Source organism: Geotrypetes seraphini, chromosome 6, assembly GCF_902459505.1.
Source record: "Geotrypetes seraphini chromosome 6, aGeoSer1.1, whole genome shotgun sequence".
NCBI classification, from domain to species: domain Eukaryota; kingdom Metazoa; phylum Chordata; class Amphibia; order Gymnophiona; family Dermophiidae; genus Geotrypetes; species Geotrypetes seraphini.
In genome coordinates this window covers 227570417-227596725 of record NC_047089.1, presented here as the reverse complement: position 1 = coordinate 227596725, position 26309 = coordinate 227570417, and the positions used below count along the sequence as shown (strand labels likewise).

The 26309-nt window shown below is 43.1% G+C and overlaps 1 protein-coding gene across 9 annotated transcripts in view; it reads right to left on the bottom strand.

Annotated features, from left to right (window-relative positions):
- TIAM1 (TIAM Rac1 associated GEF 1) overlaps positions 1-26309 on the bottom strand; it is a 460276-nt gene that overhangs the window by 13300 nt on the left and 420667 nt on the right. For all 9 annotated transcript variants that reach the window (XM_033949522.1, XM_033949519.1, XM_033949524.1 and 6 more), the window contains 6 exons: positions 25736-25844; positions 18662-18841; positions 17733-17851; positions 5258-5366; positions 4096-4154; positions 129-231 (listed from right to left, as the gene is read on the bottom strand). In XM_033949522.1, coding sequence (XP_033805413.1) covers positions 129-231; positions 4096-4154; positions 5258-5366; positions 17733-17851; positions 18662-18841; positions 25736-25844 — 679 coding nt within the window. The remainder of the gene's footprint in view (positions 1-128; positions 232-4095; positions 4155-5257; positions 5367-17732; positions 17852-18661; positions 18842-25735; positions 25845-26309) is intronic.

The following is a 26309-nucleotide window of genomic DNA, read 5'->3' as shown; positions in this document are numbered from 1 at the left end:
AATAGCAGAAAAATCCCTGAATGATTCCAAATCAATGCTGATGACACCAGGACCCCACTCTTGGTTCAAACTGAGCTAAGCAGGAGGAAAAAGGGGAACCACAATCAGGAGAGATAGATCATCTTTACCTGCACTTGTGAGAGACCGAATCTGAAGAGCTTCTGTGGGAATCATATGACGAAACCGGAAAGGGTCCCGATCCTCATAAATGGAAGCTCTGTGTGATCCTCCCTAAATGGTTAAATAATAGAAATAAATATTCCTTTAGTTAGGAGGGATACCTGGTTTAAGACAGCATTGTGCTTGCAGGGTTTATTTATTTTTCAACCAACATCCTCTATGATGTTTGTGTGTGTACCAGCAGAGGGATGCCTTACTGAGATGTAACATCTTTAAAAAAAATCAGTACACGGGCAGTAACTTATAGAGGCATAGACAACCAAGTGTTTTTTTTTTAAAAATTTGAAGTTTTCAGCTTCTGCGGCTATATATGAGGTCTGTTCAAAAAGTTCCAGGACAATTTGATTTGCATGCCAACGGGAAGTTCTTTTGAGATGTGCTAGGCGGCGTTGAGTAGCTTGAAACCTCATAAATAACCTTTTTCCATTTGTTGATATCTGTTTTCGTCTCCGAGCTACTGTAGTTTTTGTGAACGTGTACTTTCATGATAAGCTATTTTTCATCAAGTGCAACCTCAATAAGTAGCGCTACAGCGTGAAGTTCTGTTTTAAATTGGCTAAGACCGCTACGGAAACTTATGAAATGTTGATAGTGGCTTATAGGGAACATGTTGTGAGTCATGGTAGGTGTTTTGAATGCATCAAAATTCGCAAATTTTGCACAAAAGCATGATGACAGTTCTTCCCCAGCAACCTTACTCCCCCAAGTTGGCCCTTGCTTACTTCTTGTTTCCTAAACTTAAATCCACGCTGAAAGGAAAGCAATTCGACACCATTGAAGACATAAAGCAAAATTGAACGCTGCGACTTTTGGCGATTCCTGAAGATGCATTTAAGGACTGTTTCCAGAAGGGGAAGCAACGTTGGGAAAAGTGTATACATAGGGAAGGGGAGTACTTTGAAGGGGACCCAATGGAATAAGTTGTAAGATTGTTTAATACATTTTAATAAATCAGTCCTCAAACTTTTTGAACAGACCTCGTATTACGACAAACACCACAACTAAGGCCCTCTTCTATCAAACTGCGATAGCAGTTTTTAGTGCGGAGAGCCACGTGAATGGCCCGCGCTGCTCCTGACGCTCATTGAATTCCTATTAGCATCGGGAGCACCGCAGGCCATTCAGTGCAGCCCCCTGCGTCTAAAAACTGCTATCGCAGTTTGATAGAAGAGGGCCTAAGTCTTAAAAGTGAGAGCTGAGAGCAAGTAATTACATTATCCCAGATTCCTCATACAGATAATAATTCAGGAGAATAATTTAATACTGCTATCTATCTATCTATTTATCTCTTGTGTTCCCTCTGGTGGTAGGGTGGTGCAATTACTATTAAATATAAATATGATGGAAATGTCACGGTATCTAGAAGGGGTCCCAAAAACTCCACACAACCAAGGCAAATTAACAGAAAGATAATTCCAAATCCTCACACCCACCACTAAGATTGCTGTTGTCCTATTCACAGTATATTCACACACTGTGTCTCATTTGTAGACAAGCGCATTGCCAATCCTGATCTTTAAAAGACGTCAAGGACAGTAAATAGCACCTTCGAGAGGTACCAGGGTATACCACAATTGATTGCCAGGAATATCAACACTAATGTGTTAAAAAGAACATATGACTTCATAGTCAACCAATACACCTGTATCAAAAAAGGGTTCACATGCTTAAAACTTAGTACAAGTTATGCTATTTTAGCACAGGGTCTCAATGCATAAAACAGGACCCTGTGTTAAAATAGCCCGTCTTAAAAGTAGCTCATATTGATAACTCCCACCTCCCCTTAAATGTAGAAAAGTCTATAATGGATAACCCACAAGGGTACTGAAAAGAAGTCACCTCAGAGACACTGCCCATACTCAAGAGGCTGAGTTCCTTCAGTCTATTACACAGTGTCTTGTAGTGGATCAGGCTCTCTGAAGGAGCTAAGGGGTTGAATTTACACAAATTCAGACCTTGTGATCAGTGGTGCTAATTATAAGGCTTTCAACCCTGACCTTTGTCTATCGCTGGGACCTGCCCCCCAGCTGCTTCAAATCTTGGTGGTTGGTGCCACTCACTGCTCACAAATTGCAAACATGGGCTAATTCAGCTCTTTAGCTTATTACCAAGTTCCCAGTATGCAGTGGTGTAGTAAAGGGTGTGGGGGGTCCGCCCCAAGCGCTGGTACCCATCCTCTGTCACCCCCCTGGTCCTTCCCCCCCCCATTACCGCTTGTGTCCTCGCCCCTTCCTTGCCCAGTACCTCATTGCCTCTTTAACGTTCCTGATGCGAGCAGCAACCCCAACTTGTGGGCGGGGAAGGGAGGGTGCAAGCGTGGCATGGGGGGGTAGAGAGGTGCCAGCACCCCCACCAAGACAGTGCCTGGGGCGGTCCGCCCCCTTTACCACGCCACTGGTTACCAGCTTTTTATGCTTAACAAAGTGTCCACAAGTAACAAGAGAACACAGTCCTGAAATGTTTCTTGCTTTGTATTTAGTTATAAAACAAGTATGATATAGATTCTTATCAAAATAAAGTAAAGGAGTCCAGACACTGGTCTACAATGCAGACATAATACCAGCCCGATGCACAATCCAGAATTAAAACGCACATTGATGTCATTTAATGCAAGAACTATATGCTCTGAAAGATGACAATCAAGAGCATTATATTTCTAAAATTATTTTCTAATATACAAACTTCCATTTAAAATATTTCCATTCTAATATATAAATTTCTATATAAATTTCCACTGTAATATTTCTCTAGTATAAACTGACCAGTACTTGTGCTTGACAACAATCACTGTAGCTTCCTTTTTCATGGAATCTAGCTTCTGCATCTGCATGCCCCAAGTTTGATTAAAATGCTAAATCTTCAACACTCCCTTCTAAGGATTGGCCAGGTGTGTACAAATTTTTTCTCATCTGAGCGAAATGTTCTAAAAAAAATTTTTGTGTGCAGAACAAGTTCTAAAACCCAACAATTTTCTAGACTTGCAAGTATTTTTTGTGAAGAACCATGTAAATCGGTGAGCGACTCTCCTAGGATATATGAGCAATTGCTCAGTTTAGAGGGAACATAACCGACAAAATTGTTTACACTCACCCAAACAGCATACAAGTCAGAATATATAATAATTTAAACAACAGATGACCAGATTTTACCTCTAAGAAAAATAGCCTTCGCACACATGAACCTCAGCTAATGAAAACTGAAACTAAAGGCTATAATGCTTTTAAAGTGGCCGACTAATCCACAGCTGTCACATCACCACAGAGAGGCTAATTCCTAAGGAGTTTATCACCCAGATTTACAGACTTAAATTCCCACTAAACCTTTGTATCAAAAGCTTTTATTTATTTATTTTACTATTTTATGTACCACTTATGGCCTAAGCAGTTTACATTCAGGTACTCAAGCATTTTCCCTATCTGTCCTGGTGGGCTCACAGTACACTCTATCTAATGTACCTGGGGCAGTGGAGGATTAAGTGACTTGCCCAAGGTCACAGGGAGTAGCGTGGGGTTTGAACCCACAACCTCAGGGTGCTGAGGCTGTAGCTCTAACCACTGCACCACACTCTCCTCCCTTTTATTTGGCGTACTCTTTTACCATATAAACTTAGGGTTACCAGATGTCTGGATTTCCCTGGACATGTGGACGTATGAGTGCATGCCATCTTGCCGATACATATACGGCCTCTTTTACAAAGCCGCACTAGCGGCTGCGCTAACGGCCCCAATGCCTATAGAGATTTAAAGGGCTTCGGGGCTGTTGTCGTGCGGCTTTGTAAAAGAGGCCGATAGTATACTATACATAAACACATGCAAATGATCATATCATTTTTATAAAAATGTACATTTTCTGTTTGTAAGACCTTTATAAAATTAGCCCCCCACCCCACTATGAATTGATAACAAGACAACTTACAAGTTTCTTCCTCTGTTTAGAGCTGTCCTTAAATATAAAGACCAGGGCAGTCTTGAATACTAGAGGATGAGAAAACATAACATTTATCAAAGATCTGTATTACTTATATAGTGTAAATTATTTTGCAGTGTTCTTTACTATTAAAACCTAGGGGACAGTGGTGGCTCTAATTAACCCTCTGACTATCTTCTACTGCTCACAAGTTTCAATAACATCTCCACAAGGGCAGTGATAGTTAGGGGCCTGACCCGGCTCGGCCGGTGAGTCAGGAATGGTCATTTGAGTGGGATTTGGCAATCCACTAGAACAGTGGTTCCCAACCCTGTCCTGGAGGACCACCAGGCCAATCGGGTTTTCAGGCTAGCCCTAATGAATATGCATGAGGGAGATTTGCATATAATGGAAGTGACAGGCATGCAAATCTGCTCCATGCATATTCACTAGGGCTAGCCTGAAAACCCGATTGGCCTGGTGGTCCTCCAGGACAGGGTTGGGAACCACTGCACTAGAACACCAGGACCCGTGGCAGTTAGGGGGTCAGGCTTGGCCTGAGTGGCTCTGTTTGGGCTTAGGACAGGGGCTGGCATGCTGTGGCATACTTTTAATGACTTTCCTGTCAGTGCCTGAGCCAATCAGTTCAGAGTAATGAGAAAAAAATTACTGCCACAATTTTAACGTGGCATGAATTTGCATGCTCAAGAATTTTGAGCTTGCCGCGCCAATTCTTCAGTGCTGGATTCACCATAGAGTTCCCTCTACCGCAAATCTTTTGAGCACGGTCCCATTTGAGAGCTATAACTGAAGCGAGGCATGAGCTAAAAATTCCTTCCCCTAATTGCTTCGATTCTGATGAATATTTTACTGAAGATATCCAGCTAAACATATGGCACTCAATCAAGTTCTGACTGAGAGAGAAATCCAAACTTTCACACCAAAAGGAATCAACAAACTTGACTTTGCTTCTCCATCATTTCTTAATAGTTCATGAACTGGAGAAATGAAGCCTATTTTATAGACGCTCTAGAGGAGGAGAGGTTTGCATAACCGCTGCATCTGTTACTTCAGAAATTAAAGATAGCAAAGAAGTTGCCTCATACTGTGTAGTTCCAAAGAGTCTCTTGTGGCCTATATCAATGAGCATTTTAATTTTTGATCAACATACCAAATGCTGCCAGCTCGGGTTCCTTTTTCCCCTTCCCCAGCGATGCAGGGGGGTTAAGCCAGGTCACTGTTGTATGCAAAAGTAAATCTCCCATGGATAGATCTGCCACCTGCAAAATACGAAGCAGTAGCCCCTTTGTACATCAATTCTGACTGTCAGTTTGGGAAAAATGACTTATTTTCCAATTTCACACTTCCCTTTCATATAAAATTGTCATCTTACGGCCTGTAGCTCTTAACATTTTAAATAAATATGAGCCTAGATTATTCAATATATTGATGGGAATGGCAATCCAGCATATCTTGGGCAACTGGAAGAATACATCTGAACTTTCGATGTGTGCATGATGGAATGCTGTATGTCTGGTGCGGAAATAGGAGGAGATTGCAGCAGTGAAATATGATCGAATGAAGCATTTTCAGAAAATTTGACACTTGTTGAGATTCTTATTGCTTAGAGAACATATAAATTATGTGTATACTAGCTCTTTAAGCCCGTTACATTAACGGGTGCTAGAGACACTTCCTCCCTTTCCCCTTCCCCTTGCACGGTCTCCCTCATGATCAGGATGGGGTGGAGGGGGCTGCCGTCCGGGGCCGGCGGAGAGAAGCTAGGCGGCTGGAGGAGTAGCAGCAGTCGCTGCCGATCGCAGCCTCCGTCCTACCTGGATTTCCTTTTTTATCTGCATCGGGAAGGTGGAGAGCGGCCTGCGAGGTTCGCTACAGCGGCTGGTGAACCTCAGCAGGCCGCTTTGAAGAGCAGCGGGAGGGAGGAGTCTCTGGAACACGCGCCTCCAGCTAGCGCAGGCGCCGTGAGGTGTGATACAGAAGCACACCTCACGCCACCAGGAATCACGATTTTTGAAAAGTGCATGCGCGCTTAGCCTTTTATTATTATGGATTGCTATAGGACCTAATTCAGAACCTATAGCAGCCTCAGATGGATCTCCAAAATCACCCAGTACCTCAAAATTGCAATTTACCTTATTGCCTAAAGCTATTTCTGTATTGGAGGGTAGTGGGGGTGAGCAGAGTCCACCTGAGGAACCTAAGGACATTAGTTTGAAGGATTTATTGCAAGGAACTATGAGGATGGAGGGATTATTAAGATCAGCAATTAAACAATCTTCAGATTTTTTGTCAGATGTAAAAAAAATTCGAGAATGTTGATTCTAATTTACTACTATTGGATAATAGAACAATGACAATGGAGTCACAGGTTTCTATACTGCTGAACCTAGGCTCATTCCAATTATTCCGAAGGCATCTGAAAACCTGGCTTTTCTCCAAAACATAAAGCTATCTATTTAAAATGTAAAGCTAGCTATCCTCTTCATAACCTCTAATTTCTTATTATGTCCTTCCCTCATTTATTGAATTTACCTGTAAACCGTGCCGAGCTCTATCTTTATGGAGATGATGCGGTATACAAACTTAAGGTTTAGTTTACTTTAGTTTAAAGATTCATGTATTATATCCATTCAAAGTTTGAACAAATGGAAAATATAGCTCGATCAAAAAATCTCTGCTTTGTTAATTTTCCTAAAACCCATTTTAATGATCAGGAATTTTCTTTTTGTTCAAGAATAGATTATATTTTTGTATCAAATTCACTGGTACAACAAGTGACACAAGCTTCCATTGATCCAATTATTTTATCTGATCATGGAGGGGTGTGGATTGATTTTAAACTTGAAGATAAGGATAAAAATAGATCAATATGGAGGTTTGATAATACATTGGTTGCGGATTCAATCTTCCTTGAAGAGTTTAAATTGAAGATAATTGGATTTTTTCAAATAAACACTTCAGAAGATATTAGCAAATAAATATTATGGGATGCATTTAAAGCTACTATAAGAGGTAATATTATTTCATATTCTGCATATATTAAAAAACAACTTGGAAAACAATTTTCTAGTTTGGAAAAAGAAATAAACATTTGGAATCTAAATTAATTGATAAATGGGAACAAGACACTTTACAGGCTCTTTTAAAAGCAAACGGTAAATATAATGAGTTATCTTCAAAATTAGTAAGGAAAGATTTATTTTCCCAGCAAACCCTGTATTATGGAAATTCAAATAAGGCGGGAAGAATACTGGCAAACTATCTTAAAGCAAAGAAAAGAAGAACAAAAATTATAGCAATAAAGGATGAAAATGGAAATACACACACTCAGATTGAAATTATTTTAAGTCAATTTTTATAAAGACCTATATTCTTCCCAGTCTTATGCTGATAAAATAAAAGATGGTTTAGAATTTTTAAAACTTATTGATAGTCCAAAAATTCCTCATCACATAAAAAAAAGTTTAGAATAGCCTATATCATTAAAAGACTTAGAGACAGCATTGAAATCTCTTAGAGTTGGTTTTACAGTGGAGTTTTATAAATCATTTCAAACTTCTCTATTACCCCAATTATTAAATTTATATCAGTCTCAACTAAGTAAAGGTTGCATTACAGGTACTATGGCAGAATCCTTGACTATTGTTTTGCTAAAGCCAAATGAAGATCCTACTTTGGTTTCTTTAATTAATGTGGATGGTAGATTATTAAAGCATTGGCAATGCGGTTGGCTAAGGCTCTCCCTTTTATCATTGATGTGCATCAAACTGGATTTGTTGCGAACAGACATTCATCTAATAATACCAAACTGGCTTTTCACACATTAAATTTAACAAAAGACATGACCAGCTTTTATGGTTTCTTTAGATGCAGAGAAAGCCTTTGATAGAGTGGAATGGACATTCATGTATCAAGCATTGGATTGGTTTGGTATAGGTTCGGGATTTATACAAATGATTCAAACTTTGTATAGCTCCCCTATGGCAAGATTATATATTAATAATAATTTATCAGAACATTTTAATTTGCATAGGGGAGTTAGGCAGGGTTGTCCACTATCTCCTTTGCTCTTTGATATTGTTTTAGAACCCTTATTAATAGCTATTCAACAAGCAAAGGGGATACAGGGTATTCCCTGTAAAGATTGGGAATATAATTACTTCATTTGAGAAATCCAAGAATCACCATTCCATGTTTGTTGGAATTGATAGAAAAATTTGGAAAATTCTCAGGATATAAGATAAATTGGAGTAAATCTGAAATTCTTCCACTTAATGTACATTGTATAAAATGTTTGTTTGATACATTCTCATTTGTATGGAAGGAAGATGGACTAAAATATTTAGGTATTTGGATTAAAAACACACTGGAAGATACGGTGAAAGTGAATGAAAAATTTATATTAAAAAAGGTAACAGAAATGTGTGAGCAGTGGAATCCTTTGCATTTATCTTGGTGGGGGAGAGTTCAAACTGTTAAAATGATGATATTGCCTGTAGTTTGTTATCCAATGGGAATGATACCAGTTTTTTTTCAGGGGTCTTTTTATAAAAAATTGAATTCTATTCTTACAAAATTTGTTTGGCTAGAATCGCTCTAGTATCTTTACAAAAACCAATTAAGGAGGGCGGGGTAAATTTTCCAGACTTTTATAGGTATCATCAAGCCTATATTTTACGCCAAGGTATGTATTGGGTCCTCCCTGAGCTCATTGATTACACCCCAGATTGGTTATATTTGGAATGGCGACTCATGTTTCCTTTACATCTTTGTCATGTCCTTAGTATCAAGATGTCTAGACTGTATAAAGATAACAGAATTTTATTGGACACATGGAAAACTTTACGATTTGTCAGAAATCTAACAAATATTCCTATTAGTAAATCAACAAATCAAACCATATGGCTAAACCCCAAGATTCAAATTGACGGATTTAAGATCATCTGGAAGCATTGGATGATTGCAGATATAAGGACTTTAAATGATGTTATTTTAAATGGTAAACTGCTTGATTTTTCACAGTTGCAGCATAAATATGGTCTTAATAAATCACAAAGTTTTAGGTGGCTGCAACTGAAGCAGGCCATTCAGGTAGAGTTCCCTGAATGGAAAAATCTGAATACGCAATATAGTCTGGAATTTCTATGCTTTCAGGCGGACTTTCTGGGACACCAGGCCGCACAGTGGTATAAAATTATAAGTGAATCTGTTAAAAAGAAACCCAAAACTGGTCTTAGAGATATTTGGAGCATTGAAATTAAGTATCAAATTTCAGCATCTCAATGGCCACAAATTTGGTCTTGGAGGATGAGATGTAGTGTCTGCATCTATGAGACAAATGGTTTTTTCTTCTGCATAGAGCGTTTTGGACCCCAGTTAGATTATAAAAGTTAAACAGTTCAAAGTCTAATAGATGCTGGCACTGTAATCTTGAAGTAGGGACTTTAGATCATCTTTTGTTTTATTGTCCCTTTATCTTAGCCTTTTGGAACTCAATTTGGGATCAAGTAAATTGTTTATTGGAAAAGCATGTGGCATTATCTTATGATACAATACTATTTGGTATGTCTATGAGGAAAAAGAGCCAAATATCATCACATAACAATAAACTTTTATTGATAATGACAGGAGTCGCCATTCAGCATATCACAAGTAATTGGGAAAAACTGTAGTAGACTCAATTATAATTTCTGGTGGAACTCATTATGTCACATATATAAAATGGAAAGAACAATAGCTATACAGGGAACTATAAGAATTTTAATAAAATTTGGGAGCCATTAACTTCTTATTGTAATGAGTAAATACCATTTTCTATTGGGAGGAGTGTGTGGCGCAGTGGTTGGATCTACAGCCTCAGCACTCTGGAGTTGCTCCTTGTGACCCTGGGCAAGTCACTTAATCCTCATAGCCCCAGGTACGTTAGATAGATTGTGAGCCCACCGGGACAGAGAGGGAAAATGCTTGAGTACCTGATTGTTAAACCGTTTAGATAATCTTGATAGGCGGTATATAAAAAGCTAATAAACTTGAAACTTGAAATATACACCATCTAATGTTAGGAAGGGGGGCTTTATATTTTATTATTCATATTGGGAAAATAATAGAGGGAATGATGGGAGGGGAGGGTGGTAATTTTATGTATTATAAGATAAAATAGAAAGATTGTCAAGTGATGTGTTTAACTGTTTTGTTTTAATGTTTGTACACTTGTAAGATTGAAAATGAATAAAGAATTAAAAAAAAAAAAAAGACCCTTTTGATGTCAGCTGAAATTTTGCTTAGAAAATACTTTAAAAAGGTATATACTTGAATATAAACTGGGATTTTTGGGCCAAAAAATTGGCCTAAAAATGGGGGTCCAATAAGGAAGCTGCTCAGCACTGAGCAGCAGCGCAAAATTGCGCGCCTGCTTGGGCTTCTACTCAGCAGTCAAAGACGCTCACAGGCAGCCAGTTAACAGCAGGGCAGGAACTTGGAAAGTTCGCTCCTGCCCACTGCAACTTCACCGACGATCATCAGTAGAGGTATGAACCTGAGGCTAGGACAGGGAGGGCGGTAGGCTGCAGAGCCTGGAAGGTAGGGAGGGTGCAGAGTCTGATGGGGGAGGGAAGGAAGGGGGCTGGGTGCAATGCCTGACAGGGGAGGGAAGGAAGGAAGGGGGCTGGGTGCAATGCCTGACAGGGGAGGGAGGGAAGGAAGGAAGGGGGCTGGGTGCAATGCCTGACAGGAGAGGGAGGGAAGGAAGGAAGGGGGCTGGGTGCAATACCTGACAGAGGAGGGAGGGAAGAAAGGAAGGAGGCTGGGTGCAATGTCTGACAGAGGAGGGAGGAAAGGAAGGAAGGAAGGGGGCTGGGTGCAATGCCTGACAGGAGAGGGTAGGAAGGAAGGAAGGGGGCTGGGTGCAATGCCTGACAGGAGAGGGAGGGAAGGAAGGAAGGGGGCTGGATGCAATGCCTGACAGGGGAGGGAAGGAAGGAGGAGGGCTGGGTGCAATACCTGACAGAGGAGGGAGGGAAGGAAGGAAGGGGGCTGGGTGAAATGCCTGACAGGGGAGGGAAGGAAGGAAGGGGGCTGGGTGCAATGCCTGACAGGGGATGGAAGGAAGGAAGGGGGCTGGGTGCAATGCCTGACAGGAGAGGGAGGGAAGGAAGGAAGGGGGCTGGGTGCAATGCCTTACAGGGGAGGGAAGGAAGGAAGGGGACTGGGTGCAATGCCTTACAGGGGAGGGAATGAAGGAAGGGGGCTGGGTGCAATGCCTGACAGGGGAGGGAGGGAAGGGTGCTGGGTGCAATGCCTGACAGGAGAGGGAGGGAAGGAAGGAAGGGGGCTGGGTGCTATGCCTGACAGGGGAGGGAGGGAGGGAAGAGTGCTGGGGGCAATGCCTGGCAGAAAGTGAGCTGGGTGCTATGCCTGACAGGAGAGGGAGGGAAGGAAGGAAGGAAGGGGGCTGGGTGCAATGCCTGACAGGGGAGGGAGGGAAGGAAGGAAGGGGGCTGGGTGCAATGCCTGACAGGGGAGGGGGGGAAGGGTGCTGGGAGCTGTGCCTGACAGAAAGGGAGCTGGGTGCAATGCCTGACAGGAGAGGGAGGGAAGGAAGGAAGGGGGCTGGGTGCAATGCCTGACAGGAGAGGGAGGGAAGGAAGGAAGGGGCTGGGAGCTGTGCCTGACAGAAAGGGAGCTGGGTGCTATGCCTGACAGGGGAGGGAGGGAAGAGTGCTGGGGGCAATGCCTGGCAGAAAGGGAGCTGGGTGCAGAGCCTGACAGGGCAGGGCACTTGAATATTAAGCCGCCTGGCTTATATTCGAGTCAACCATTTTTCCTCCTTTTTAGGGGGAAAAAGGAGGTCTCGACTTATATTCAAATCGACTTAACATTCGAGTATATACGGTATTAGGATTAAGAAATGCAGAGTCTTTACAAATATTGAATTGTTATTATATACCTCAGAAAAAGAAGGTAACATCTGATCAAGGGACAGACCTATTAGTATCTACAGAGCTTGATTTAACAAATTTCTTGGAGGATTCCCAAGATACTATATTAACTAGGTCTACTCTCTTGATCACTTGTTTAAGTGAATTGGATAAAAATTTGATAATGAGATTATATTTAAGAATAGAACTATGAAATTCTGTACTGATCTCGTATCAATATTTCCTGATATTGCTAGAGCAATACAATATTGAAGAAAATAATTTCTTAAAATCTCAGGTATTAATGTCTCCGTCCATGATATTAGGCTTCTCTTCCAAACACTTTATCTTCATGTGACAGCGGTGACCCTGCAGGAGACTCAATACAAACTCCTGCACCGCTCATATATTACACAGGCTCGAGGGCATGTCATGGGGTTATGGCCAGACGATAAATGTATTAGATGTAAAACTCACAGGGGTACTTTTATTCATTCCTTTTTCACCTGCCTGAAATTGACTCTATGGGACTCTGTACAGTGGTGTCTTGCTGCTCTCCTGCACAGACCGGTGCCCTGGAATACAACTGCTTTGCTTTTGGGAGATGTTCAAGATCTTCAGCACCATGGCTTGGACTCGCCCGCCCAGAAATTTGTCTTACACGCTATTCTTGTGGGGAAAAGACTTGTCCTTAAATACTGGATCTCCGAGGAGGCTCTCCCGTACAACATGTGGACAGCTATGATGAAACAGCAGGCCCGCTTTGAGTTGGACACCTATTCCCCACGCCCACAGGTCCTATGGAAGCTTTACTGTACCCTCTGGCAGCAGTTCTTGTACTCTAATGTTTAAATGTTTTTGTCTGTTTCTACATGCCGGATTGTTTAGTTTCCCAGCTGTTTTAGTTGGGCTTTTGTTCTTTCATTTCTTGTTTAACTTGAGGGTGGGTTCTTGGTTCTATGTTGTCCTCCTTTATGCGGCCTGTAGACTTGTGTATTTTCTCTTTCTGTTTCGGGCCGCATATCCGCTGGACATTTTATAAGGCCCCATGCTTACTTACTTACTTGGCTCGGTTAGGTGTTCCCTGGCGGAGAGAGTGTGACTGTATGTATGTGTACTGGTGTGTGTGAGTGTACGGTTGTGTTATGGGGTGTATGGGTGTGTTTAGTTTGGTGTGCGGCTGCTCTGATTGGATGAAGTGAGTTTGTTTTGAATCGTTTGGGGATTCTGGTTGTTTTTCTCTTTCCTTAAAATGGACAGGGGCCCCTGGCTGGCAGGTTGCTTTTCTCACTCCACTTTATTTCTGATGTGGTTATGAGGCAGCTCTGCTCTGTACCTTTGTGAGCCACTTTCTTACTTGTACCAATTTGCTCTTGTTGGATGCATTGTTTGCTTTGTTACCTGGTGTTTTTGTACTTGTTTGCTGGATGCCTTTTGTCTCAATAAACATGATATTTAAAAAAAAAAAAAAAATCTCAGGTATTAGCTTTGAATGCTGTATTTTTCTTAGAGTTTCCTTGCAAGTGCATTATTAAATTTCAACCAAAATAATTTATATTTTGGGATCCTTTGCACCTGCAACAATTTTTAAGTAAACAGGAACAAAGCAAGGATAAGGAGGCTAAAAAATAAATGCTGATCTTTATTACGAGTTAAAGTAAATACAGCACATAAGAAGGCCTAACTCAAGTTTATTCTGAGTTAAATATTTTCTTTGTAATATTATGTAAAATGTTTAGTAACTCCTCCATTATGGTGGGCTAGAAAGATTACCGTATATTGTAAGGAAAGGGTTTGTGTATTTGATTGTTATATGCCCTATCTCTCCTGCCGTGGGTCGTGGCAGTTCGGGTAGAGGAGTGATGGCATCGTGGTAGGGGAGATGAGGCATCTCTCCTGCCGCGATATATCACCCCCCCCCCCCCCGACAACATCGGGGCAAGAGGGAGTCCAAGCCCTCTTGCCCCGCGGCACCCCCGAACCCCCAATGAAGATCGGGGCAAGAGGGAGCCCAAGCCCTCTTGTCCTGTGATTCCCAACCCCCCCGATTACGTTCAGGGCAGGAGGGAACCCAAGCCCTCCTGCCCCGCGATACCCAAACCCCCCCCCCCCCCGAGTCCAATCCGGCCAGGAGGGAGCCCAACCCCTCCTGCCCAGGCGGACCCCTTACCACAATACGGGCAGGAGGGATCCTAGGCCCTTGACACAACCCCCCCCATGACCGCCCCTCCCGAACCCCCAATCGGCTTCCCCAGCTGACCCGCGACCACCCGCCAACCCCACGACCCCCCCACCCCCAATCCCAACCCCCCATACCTGTTAAATGTTGGACAGATGGACGGGTGACAAGCCCGCCCATCCCGCATATCAGCCGGTTCCGGAATGGGGCCGGATTGGCCCAGGCGGCTGAAACCCTGCCCACAGGTGGGGCCTAAGGCGCCTGGGCCAACCAGAACATGGGTCCCCCCTCCCCCCGGATCGGACTCGGGGGGGGGGGGGTTGTAGATCGTGGGGCAAGAGGGCTTGGGCTCCCTCTTGCCCTGATCTTCATTGGGGGTTCGGGGGTGCAGCGGGGCAGGAGGGCTTGGATTCCCTCTTGCCCCGATGTCGTGGGGGGAGGTTTGATTCTGTAACCGGTGTTGTTTTTGACAGACACCGGTTACAGAATCCAGCTTTTAGTCAAAGGATTGGCTCCTCCTTCACCTAAAAGCCCTTGTGTTGGATGTTTGGGGCTTAGGTGTTTTTTTGGTTCATTATGGGGTATAAGTGTAGACGTAGTGGTGGTCTGGGCATTTAAACAGCTGAATGTAGAGGCAGGCCATTATCAAAACAAACCTCCATTTGGACGTTATTTTTGATTATGGACATTTTCCCTGCTTCTACTTTCAACGTTTAAGACCTTAGGCCAAAAGGGGACTTAGACGTTTTTTTTTATTATGCCCCTCCACATGTATACTGTAATGTTCAAATGGGGATCTGGCTATAACTTGTATTTTATGAGGTTAGTAATGTTTCTTCTTGAAAATCATTCAATAAAAATTGTTTAACTAAAAAAAAAAAGCAGTAGCAACATCCTACAGAGCTTTATTTTTTAGTTATGGACCACTGGAAAAGGGCATTTCCTGCTGATAAATGCGCTGAAGGAGAGTTGAGTGCTTAGAATTCAAAGGGTCTTTAACTAGAAACAGCAAACAGAAAATGCATTGCCCACTGCTTTATTTTCTCTCATAAAACAGTATGAATTATGCTGTAATTACCTACATTAAAATCTTGTGGGTTGCTAAGGAAACAGAATTTCTTGAGCACTGATTCATCATTTTGGAAACTCTGGGTCAATCAAAATATAAGCCACTCTTGTTCCAGTTTTCCGATTATACACCTCATCTATCTGATGAAGGGAACAGGGATGAGCATTTGTTTGAAAATAAATGGTAAAATGTGACAGAATCTAGGGCTCCTTTTATTAAGCCGCACTAGCGGGATTAACGCGCGTGACTTTTCATCACGCGCTAACCCCCGCGCAGGCCTAAAAACTACCGCCTGCTCAAGAGGAGGCGGTAGCGGCTAGCGCGGCCGGCGGTTTAGCACGCAGTATTACGCGCATTAAACCTCTGGCGCGCCTTTGTAAAAGGAGCCCCTAGTGTTCCATTCCCTCTATGTAGACCAAATTAATATGGGTCCTCAATAACCTGAAATAAAAAATAACTAATATTCTGTGAAACACAAAGGGGTCCTTTTACTAAAGCTTATCATGCACTAAATCAGGGGTAGGGAACTCCGGTCCTCAAGAGCCGTATTCCAGTCAGGTTTTCAGGATATCCACAATAAATATGCATGAGATAGATTTGCATTTCAAGGAGGCAGTGCATGCAAATCCATCTCATACATATTCATGGTGGAGATCCTGAAAACATGACCTGGCTCTCGAGGACCGGAATTGCCTACCCCTGCCCTAGGAGGATGTATAAAAGCTGCTAAGCATCCCACTTCCTTTCAGCTTCAATCAATTTAAAATTGCCCTCTTTAATCCCTTCTATACCCTACTTCAGGGGTAGGGAACTCCGGTCCTCGAGAGCCGTATTCCAGTCGGGTTTTCAGGATTTCCCCAATGAATATGCAGGAGATCTATTTGCATGCACTGCTTTCAATGCATATTCATTGGGGAAATCCTGAAAACCCGACTGGACTATGGCTCTCGAGGACCGGAGTTCCCTAGCCCTGCACTAAATGATAAGAAGCTCATTGGATTTCTTAGCATTTAGCTCTGTCTCTCAAACATTTTTCTTTTGGCTCTGGCAGACTAAACGGAGCAAATGTTTTTCGCAGCATATTATAAATGAAATGATAAAATTGCAAAACCAACAAAAAGCTAAATTTGAGTTATTTATTTAAAGTTCTTTAAGCTTTGTATGGGTAATTGTAACAATGGTGAAACTAAAGTGGATAGAATAGAATTGCTAATCAATGCGATGGATGTGCTCGTTTCTGAGTGCAAATTAACTCAAAATGCAGCTCGATAAGTCGACAAGCAAACAAGCATTTCATCATCCACCATCTGCAGTCGCTCTCTTTTTTTCAATTTAATATCTGTCAGAGCTAAAAACCCAAGTTCGCAAAGAGAAGAAGATCCAAACAGTAACAAAACTTTGATTGCTTAAGTTAGGATAACTACTGCATAAAAAAATAAATTGGCAGGAACTCAATTTCCCCGTCCCGTCCCAGTGAGTTTTGTCACTGTCCCTGCCCCATTCCTGTAAACTCTGCCTTAACCGCACAAGCCTCAAATACTTAATGTGTTTGAGGTTTGTGCAGATGAGGACGGAGCTTGCAGGAATGGGGCAGGGACAGGAAAAGAGCTCACGGAATGGGACAATGAGTTCCCGCGGGGACAGGAAATCAATCTGTCCCCGTGTCATTCTCTATTCACAGCCTCTGGGTGCAGAGACAGAAGCTCTACCCTAGAGGGAAAGAGAGATTCAGACCCGTCCAAAATTGATTGTCTGGCCACACCATTGTAAACCGCTTAATACTTATGTCCTAACAGTATATCAAGAACAATAAATTAAATCAATCGAACTCCACCTTCAGAGGATTTGGTGGGATATAAGACCACAAATAACAAGGTGCACTAAGAAACCTTACACAATCGCCTTTTTGAACTCAATGCTCTGTTGCATTTCAGAGAAAGGATCTAAAGTTAAGAAGGTACAGGCTTCAGGAAAAGTGCGAGGATAGAGATTAAAATCGGGCTTTGAGAGAGGCCAGGGAGACTGACTTGCCTTACTACTTTTCATTTTCAGTATCGTTTCTCAAGCGCCAGGTTCATAAGCAATATGGAAGCAGCTGGCTCTACCACTGCCAATGCTGAGCTGTGGATAAATGGAGCACTTTCTCTTTTTAGTGCTGACAGTCCAGCATCACTCAAATACTAAAATTCAGTGGAAAAATGGTTCTAAAAAAAAAAAAATCCCTAAATTAAACAGCAGAGTTTCCTTTGCCTCCAGGGGAGATTGTTTCCAAAATGAGGCTATATTGGTTCATCTATGCTGCGAAAATACAGTTTTTCTATTCCTGAGTGATTACTTTTGTTTTTTTTTTTTTGTTTGATCAGTGCTTACTGTTAACAAAAAAGGTCAATTCCATATGTTCTGCAGCTGGCAGCAATAATCCCAGTCTTGCAAAGGCAGGGAAAGAGGGTCATTTCCTTACCTCTTTTATTTCCCCTGTCTGTTCTGCTATCAGCTGGTCAAACACAATCCCATACTCCTCATGGATTTTCTGCATCTCATTAATGTGGCTTGCTACCTTGTTCATGGTTTTTATTGCCACTAGGGAAAGACAAGATAAAAGGAATTAAATCAGCTGGATAGATATTAAAAGGGGGATTTAGAAAGAAGGACAAATACATCCACATAGCTCAGGGAGGGGCAACCTTGGTCCTCGATTTGGGTTTTCAGGATTTATCCAATGAATATGCATGAGATCTCTTTGCAAGCACTGCCTCCACGGCATGCTAATAGATCTCATGCATAATATTGGGGAAATTCTGAAAACCCAACAAGGATCAAATTTGCCCACTCCTGACACAGTGGAGTAGTGGAGGAAGCTGGCACCCAGGGCAGAGGCGCCTGGCATCACCATTCATGCACCCCCACATGTGTTTCTCTCTGCTGCTCTGACTTCACCGCACACCCCATGCACTCCTCCCTGCCAGTCCATCACTGCACCCCCCCATGTGCTCCTCACTATACCTCCTCATGCGTTACGCCCCCCCCATACACCTCTTTACATTTTTGCTGGCCTTGAGCAGGTTGGAATACCCGCTGCTCGCACCAGTCAAGCCTTTCTTTTGATGTCACTTCCTGGTCCCATGAACAGGAACTGATGTCAGAGTGAGGGATGAAGCCAGTGCGAGCAGTGCGTAGCACAGCCTGCTCTCTGCTGACAAAGATTTGAAGAGATTGCAGCGGGGGGGGGGGAGGGGTTGCCCTTCAGACACCCATTCCATCCTATCCCATTGCCGGGAAGGGGGGGGGGGGGAAGAGGTGCTGGCACCCCTGCCAAATCAGTGCCCGGGATGGTCTGCCGCCCACCCTCTTGCTACACCACTGCCCTGACATGCTAACAGTCATGTTTACCATCCAGGTGATAATGTTCTTCACTGTCAGCATCGGTGAGAGAGAAGAGCTCCTTAAGCAGAAGGGGATATTTGAGCACCCGCTGGATAGGTTTGATGAGGTAAGACTCCAATGTGGAGGAGTGCTGCTGTTTAGGGTTCTGAGCATCGAGGAATGCTTTAAAAGCAGAGTCTGTCTTGGCTTAAAGAAAACACAACAAAAACAATCGTTCATATATCTGTATTTAGAAAAAAAAGAATGTTACAATTTTTCTGCACATTTTCTTTCCAATCCTAAAAAATGGTGACCAGCAAAATCCTTGGCTTAGTACCTTTCCCTAGGGCAGTGGTCTCCAACCCTTTCATGTAAAGGGCTGCAGGGCGTACATGAGATAACTCAGAAGATTCCAAGCTTACACATACCACTAATTTTGTAAACTGCCTTGACCACTGTACAAAAATTAATTCCAGTACTGATTCTACAACACATCAAGGATATATTTTAAAACCTCGCTTTATTTTGGATTGTCAGCAGTAGCAAATTCCATAAATGGGATGCCTGAGTATCACACTTAAGAGATTGTTTGCTGTTACTATAAAAAGTGATTATTAAACCTGAAATATTGATTATAGAAAACACATAGAATATATTTAAACTTGCTTAACTGTGGCAAATATCATTAATGACATAACATAACATTCTACTTATATACCGCAGAACTGTGAAGCTCTATGCTCTATGGTTTAATGTGGGGATGGGGAGGTATGTTATGTGATTTAATGGGTTTATTCCTGATGAATGGGATGGGTGGGGGAGGGGTCTTCTTTATATGCATTTGACAATAATTGTTAGAATGTCAAGTGATTTGTACGAAATATCTGATTGAATTTTGTACACTTGTTGCAAGAGTTAAAACTGAATAAAGAATAAAAAAAAAAGAAAAGAAAAGAGAAAGTTGTTATAATTGAATAGAATGACTTAGGGCTCCTTTTACTAAGGTGCGCTAGCAATTTTAGCGCGCGCTACAATACCGCAGGCGCTAAACGCTAACGCCTCCAAAGAGCTTGCATTAGTATTTTTCGATTAGCATGTGGTTAGCGAGCGCTAAAACGCTAGTAAAAGGAGCCCTTAGTTTCCTACGTATTTGGTGAACAAATACGTTTTCAAGTGCCGTCTAAATAGGTGCTAGACGTCATGATTAAGAGATGTAAGCCTTTGTCCCAGGATGCTGCCTGATAGGATAAGAGACGTTGATGAACTTTTTAAAATTTACATCCTTTTACCGATGGAAAAATGAAAATGGCATGTGAACGTCTAGTATGTTTACTAGTTGCGAGTGAAAGTGAACTTGTGAGATAATTCGGGGTTACTGTTTACCAAATCATGGTTCATAATTTCTCTTGCACATTTACCAACATTAATCTCTTAAAACATTTAGGGGGGAATTCATCCAGCAGCATTAGTTGTGGTAAATGGCCCTTACTGCAACTTAAACAGCCTAACTCCTCTGTTGAACAGAAACATGGCTCTGTTCAGGGGAAGAATCCTACCTATTTCAATGCCTGCCTCTTGGCTTCCAATGCCTCCATTCCTCCCGACCTGTAGGGAAAGGCGGCAGCTTAGCCATCATTTTATCTAAAGATTTTGCAGGCCAAGAGGTCCCAAATTTTACATTTAGCTATTCCGGAATGCTTATCATTCATATCTCCTCTCCGGTCAAATTCCATATTCTGTTGGGTTATTGCCCACCTTTGACCAGTCTAGCATTTTGGGATTTGTTCAGCCGGTGGAGTGCTTCACTACTCTAAATTGGTTATTTTAGGGGATTTCAATATCCATGCGGACAACCTCTTGAATGCTCAAACATCCTCTTTTCTTGTATTTATGTCTGCTTTAGGCTTCCACAATGAATATGCATGAGAGAGAATTCCACTGTTATTTTGTGAATTAGATTGATAGTAATTGCACTATACAAGTTCATTCACTGTTCTTATTCACATACAGTATACTCCTATGATGGTGTGGGGCTAAGTTGTGAATTTCTCTCACCTAAGAAAAAGCCCAGCATGTTTGAACTTTGTACTTCCTCAAGCTTGTAACCTCATACCGAGGACATATTTCACCATTATTACATTATTATTATATCATCCTGGTGTTAATTTTGGAGTTAGGTTCCTCTTAGAGAATGATACGGGGGAAAAATTTGTCCCCGTCTCCACCCCATCCCCGCGAGCTCACCCCCATCACCGTGAGTTCGGTCCTCATCACCATCCCGTCCCCGCAAACCTAGAGAGAAGATTGTTCTTTAAGTTGAAGGAGTTAACCAAAGTGGAAGGGATTGGGAAAGGGAGGTAAGGAGAAAAGGCAGGGGAGATTGATAGGGAAGAGTCAAAAGGGGATAGCAGGACAAATATTCTTAATCTATCCTCTTTCCCAGTGTCTTCTCCACACTCTCTCTTCCCCATTTCCCAGCGTCTTCTCCCCACTTTCTCTTCCCCATTTCCCAGCGTCTTCTCCCCACTCTCTCTTCCCCATTTCCCAGCATCTTCCCCCCACTCTCTCGTCCCCATTTCCCAGCATCTTCTCCCCACTCTCTCTCTTTCCCATTTCCCAGCATCTTCTCCCCACTCTCTCTTTCCCATTTCCCAGCATCTTCTCCCCACTCTCTCTTTCCCATTTCCCAGCATCTTCTCCCTACTCTCTCTTCCACATTTTCCAGCATCTTCTCCGCACTATCTCTTCCCCATTTCCTAGCATCTTCTCCCCTCTCTTTCTTCCCCAGTTCCCTTCAGGCTGCTTCAGCGTCTTCTCCTCTCCATCTCCCCACCCCCAGCACTCTTCGCACGGTCCAGCATCTCCCTCCCCGGACCGCACGCTCGTTCACCGCACGTGCTCACTCCTTTAACTGCGGAGTGTAACCGGGACTGTGGTCTACACGGGACTCAACAGCACCCCTCAGTGGTTACAATAAACAATAGCACTAGCGTGTGACCCGGACTGGAGTCACCCTGCAGGCTTGGACTGACACCAATAGGAAAAACAAAAATAAACCACAATCTTCTCAAAAAGGAAGTAAATCAAAATCTCAGGTTTATTCCTTCCAAAGCACCAAAGTCAGGATAATTATGAGTTCCACAGAACAGGTAAGTAGAACATCCAACTTCAAACAGTTCAAATTCAAAAGTAAGAGTAATAAACAGTTCAAACATAAACTTCCAAAGTGTTTTTTCCTTTTTCACACCTCTGAGGTTTGTGCTCACCTCAGCATTCAAATCCGCCTGCTCCTAAGCAGAATATTCAGTTCATCAAAAAAAAAACAACAATAGGGTTTAAGGCACTGTATACCCTATTCTCAGTGCTTCAAAGTGAAGCCTCTGGCAGCCTTTCACTGCACTGCCAGGCAAGGAAGAGTGTCCCAGGTTTGCTTTCAATTAGCTACAATATAGCCTACAAAATTGCCCTCCCAGGTAACAGCAAACCTCTCCCAAAACAGACACTATCAGCTTCACAAAAAAGGCAAAAACAGCAAAAAGAAAAGCAAAGCAAAATCCCAAAAGGTTCAGCTTCAATAAACAGTCTCTCAAACAAAGCAAGCTGAAAACACACTCACAGTTTCTACCAATTAGGATCTGCAGCTGGTGGAAAGACCAACCTCCATGGCTTCCTCAGTAGGACTCACTTCTTCAGGCAGGTTGTCAAGTTCCATTGGAAGTTCAGTGTCAGAAAGAACTTCCTCCAGCAATTCACTAGCCTCCTGTACCTCCATGGGTGAGGCTGTATCGTCCCTGCTTGGCCCGAGGAGACTTTCAGGGAAGAAAGGTCTGAACCTTCTTCCTAGCCTGCCTCTCTGCTTGTGCTCAGCAGCTGGTCTTTGTACTGCAGGGGCACGCCCTACTCTACCTGAGTAAGTAGACCTGCCTGGGGCTCTTGGGCTCCTCCTGTGGTGACCTAGATCAGGGGTGCCCAACGCGTCGATCGCGATCGACCAGTAGCTCAGGAAGGCAACTCGAGTCGATCGCACTCGTGTTGCCGTCCTGATCTACGGGCCGATCAGCCTTCCTCTCCAGTGTTCTCCCTAGGGCCTTTTAGCTGGGCGGTCCGCCCAGCTGTCATCTGCCGCTGCTGAACATTAAAACCCCCCCAAAAAAAAACCGGCTTGGAGATTTCAGCCCCTAGCGAACTTATGCTCCGGGCTCTAACGTGTGCATGCCGGCTTCTCTTCTCTTCCCTCCGAAACCGGAAGTTATGTCCGGGGGGGGGGGGGGGAGAAGGGAAGCCTGCACGCACATGTTGAGAGCCCTGAAGCAAGCGTTCGCTACGGGCTAATGCGGGAGACAGGTTAGTGAAGCATTTGTTCTTCTTCCTGCCGGGTCCTGCCTACTTTCTGTTTCCGCGAAGGCAGGACCCGGCAGCATTTCCCCCAATAGGTTGATCACGATCTTGGGCTGATCAGCCTTCCTCTTCCCGACGGCAGAATTGATGTCGGAGAGAGGAATGCTGGTTGGCCAAAGCAGGGAGAGCTTGGGGCCTGTTATTGGTGGTGTTTGGGTCCTGGTCCCCGATGGTAATGGCAGTGGCTTGGGGGAGGGCAGGGAGAAAGAAAGAAAAAGGGCAGGCAGGGATACAGAAGGAAAGAAGAGAAACAGAAAAAAATTAAAGGGAGGCAGAGAGAAAGAAAGGGCAGGGAAGAGGAAGGAAAAGTGGGGGGGAAGGAATGAGGTCTGGAGGAGAAGAAGCATACAGGCTAAAAGAAGGGAAGAAAGATTGTATGCACAGTCAGAAGAAGAAAGTGCAACCAGAGACTCATGAAATCACCAGACAAGGTAGGGAAAATGATTTTATTTTAAATTTAGTGATCAAAATGTGTCTGAATTTATATCTGCTGTCTATATTTTACACTAAGGTCCCCTTTTACTTAACCGCAATAGAGGTTTTTAGCGCAGGGAGGCTATGAGTGTCGAGAGCAGCGCTGGGCATTCAGTGCAGCTCCCTGCACTAAAAACTGCTATCGTGGTTTAGTAAAAAGGGAGGGGGTATATTTGTCTATTTTTGTATGGTTGTTACTGAGGTGATAGTGCTTAGAGTCATCTGCTTTGACCTCTTTGAAAAACCCTGGAATAGGAATGATGATTAACATTTTCTATGCATACAGTGTGCTTTTTTTTTTTTTTTAAATTTTATTGTTGGTAGATCATTTTGACTTGGTCATTTAAAAAGTAGCTCGCAAGCCCAAAAAGTGTGGGCACCCCTGACCTAGATAGTGTTCTTGCAGCAGGTCCCTAGAGATTTCAGGCTCCCCCTGGTGGTTAACCTGCAAATCACCCCTAGAACAATCCTTGTACATTCCCTTCCGGGTTTTCTTTTGTGTCTTAGGAGGAACTTTAGCTGGAACCAGGTCAGGCACGATGTCTGTCTGGTTACAGGAGACAAAACCACTCACCGCTCCACGGGGCAGTGAATGGCCTTGTTCCCGTACTAGTGGTGACTGTTTTTTTGTCACCATTTCAGTGGGTTAACCGCGGCTAGCTGCAGGTAACAACCACCGTGTCATTCTCTAGTTCCTTTCCTTTTGGCAAATACTGCTCAGTTTATGATTTTCATGAATGGTAGTCCTGACAATACTTATAGCAGTACGTTTACACTGAATATAGTTGTTATTCGTGACCCTTCAAATGCGCGCACAATTGCGCCCCGTCAATCGCGCGCACACCAAGTGTGCAGACAATGGCGCCTCGTCAATCGCGCTTCATACAGTGGATACTATTTTGTCTTTTTGAGGGTTACAAAGTAACCCTCTTTTCTGAGGGGTGGGGGAAACCCCCCCCCCCACCACTACACTTAAAATATTCACTTAGTATCTAGTGTTAGGGTAAGGTTTAGATGAGGATTATGGGAACCCTAAAAGGTTTACACTAAACCGGTATGGAAGATGAAAAGTGAGGCCTCAATGGAAACAGCCAGAGAAACCAATATCCTCACTCTTCGAATTCACCCACAGGATGGCAATGGAGATTTCAAGATCATCAAAGTCCATACACCCAACCAAAAAAAGTCAGAAAAAGGCTCTTCTCATTGCCCCCATGGGGGCATGCTAGAGACACTGCATTAAAACGATAAGTAAAATCTACATTTTTTGTCTACTAATCTTTATTTCTGGATGAAATGATACAGACTAGTTACTTCACATTAAGGGAGCAATGAGAAGAGCCTTTTCCTGACTTTTTTTCATTGGGTGTATGGACTTTGATGATCTTGAAATCTCCATTGCCATCCTGTGGGTGAATCCGAAGATTGAGGATATTGATTTCTGTGGCTGAACCCTAAAGGGTTCCCATAATCCTCATCTAAACCTTACCCTAACCCTAGCACGATTGACAGGGCAAAATTGTCCTGCGCACATTTGTTGGTGTACCGTTGTTATTATAGTAGAGTCCAGAATTGTAGGTTTTTATCTGTTCCTGGAGGACTCACATTATAATGGAATTAAGGTGAGCTTTGTACCTGGGTCCTGTTTTAAATCCATTGCACTATCCCCTCTCATCTGCAGGGACATATATGTGGCTATTTTTGTACAAATTATGCCAGTCATGGTTTTGAGCCTGCACTTTTGGCATTCATATTTTGGATATTTAATTTTGGAAAACGGCTGTTCATGTTGGATTTTTTCAGCGCAGGAAACGTCCTCACGTATTTTTGAACAGGAAACCTCAATGTTTCTTCTGTTTGAAAAGGGCTGTGACACTTTTCGGATATTATGAGCAGGATGTCCCAATTCTGTCTTACATGTTCTTTCGAAGATGCCCCTCCGGGAATCCAACAAAAAGCATTGACTTGTGTGTTTCTTTTTTCAACACCACCGTTTATTAAGCAGCCTACAAATTCTTTTCTATTTAAAATATCAATAAATGCTGCCTCTTCACAGCACCCCTTCTTAAATTCCTGATTTATACAAGTGCAGATTAACAAAAAAAACAAAAACTAAAATTAACGAAGAGAAAACCCCCCAAACCCAACACACCCACCTGCAATTCCAAATTTACAAAATGTGTATTTTATAACTTTGAGAAGAAGAAAGGTGACGTTTTGATGTCTTACCTTTCACCAGGACCTTTGGAACCTTCGTATGGCTGGCACAGAAGGCACTGTACAACTTGAAGCGGTCAGCATAGTACAGGAAGGACCCACCAAGAGAAAACAACACTTTCTACAAAGCAAAGCAGGTACAGCAATACATGTTAATTTACGTAAATCAATTTCTGCCTGGCTTATTTTCTCAAGCAGAGATGTGAGTTTGCTATGACTAGTCTTGTTCATTTGCTATCTAATATAATAAAGCCCTAAGCGCGCATGCACTCTCCCACCTGCGTGCTCCCGTTTTCCGTGCACTGTAGGGTACCGCAGGTAGGAGTGCACATGCGCGAGAATCCCCCGAGGTGGATGTTGGCCGTGGCGGCTGTCGGCGGCTGCAGGCCGCAGCGGCGGATATCAACGGCAGGCCACAGCGGCAGATGGCTGAAGCCTGGCTGGAGGAGGAGCTGCAAGAGCTCCGCAGAGGCAGGAGGTGAGGAGACAGAGACAGATGGATGAGAAGGACAGAAGGGCTACTAGGGGGGGTCAGAGAGAGATGGTAGAGGGTGTGAAAAGGGGAAAGGGAGAGATGGAAATGGTA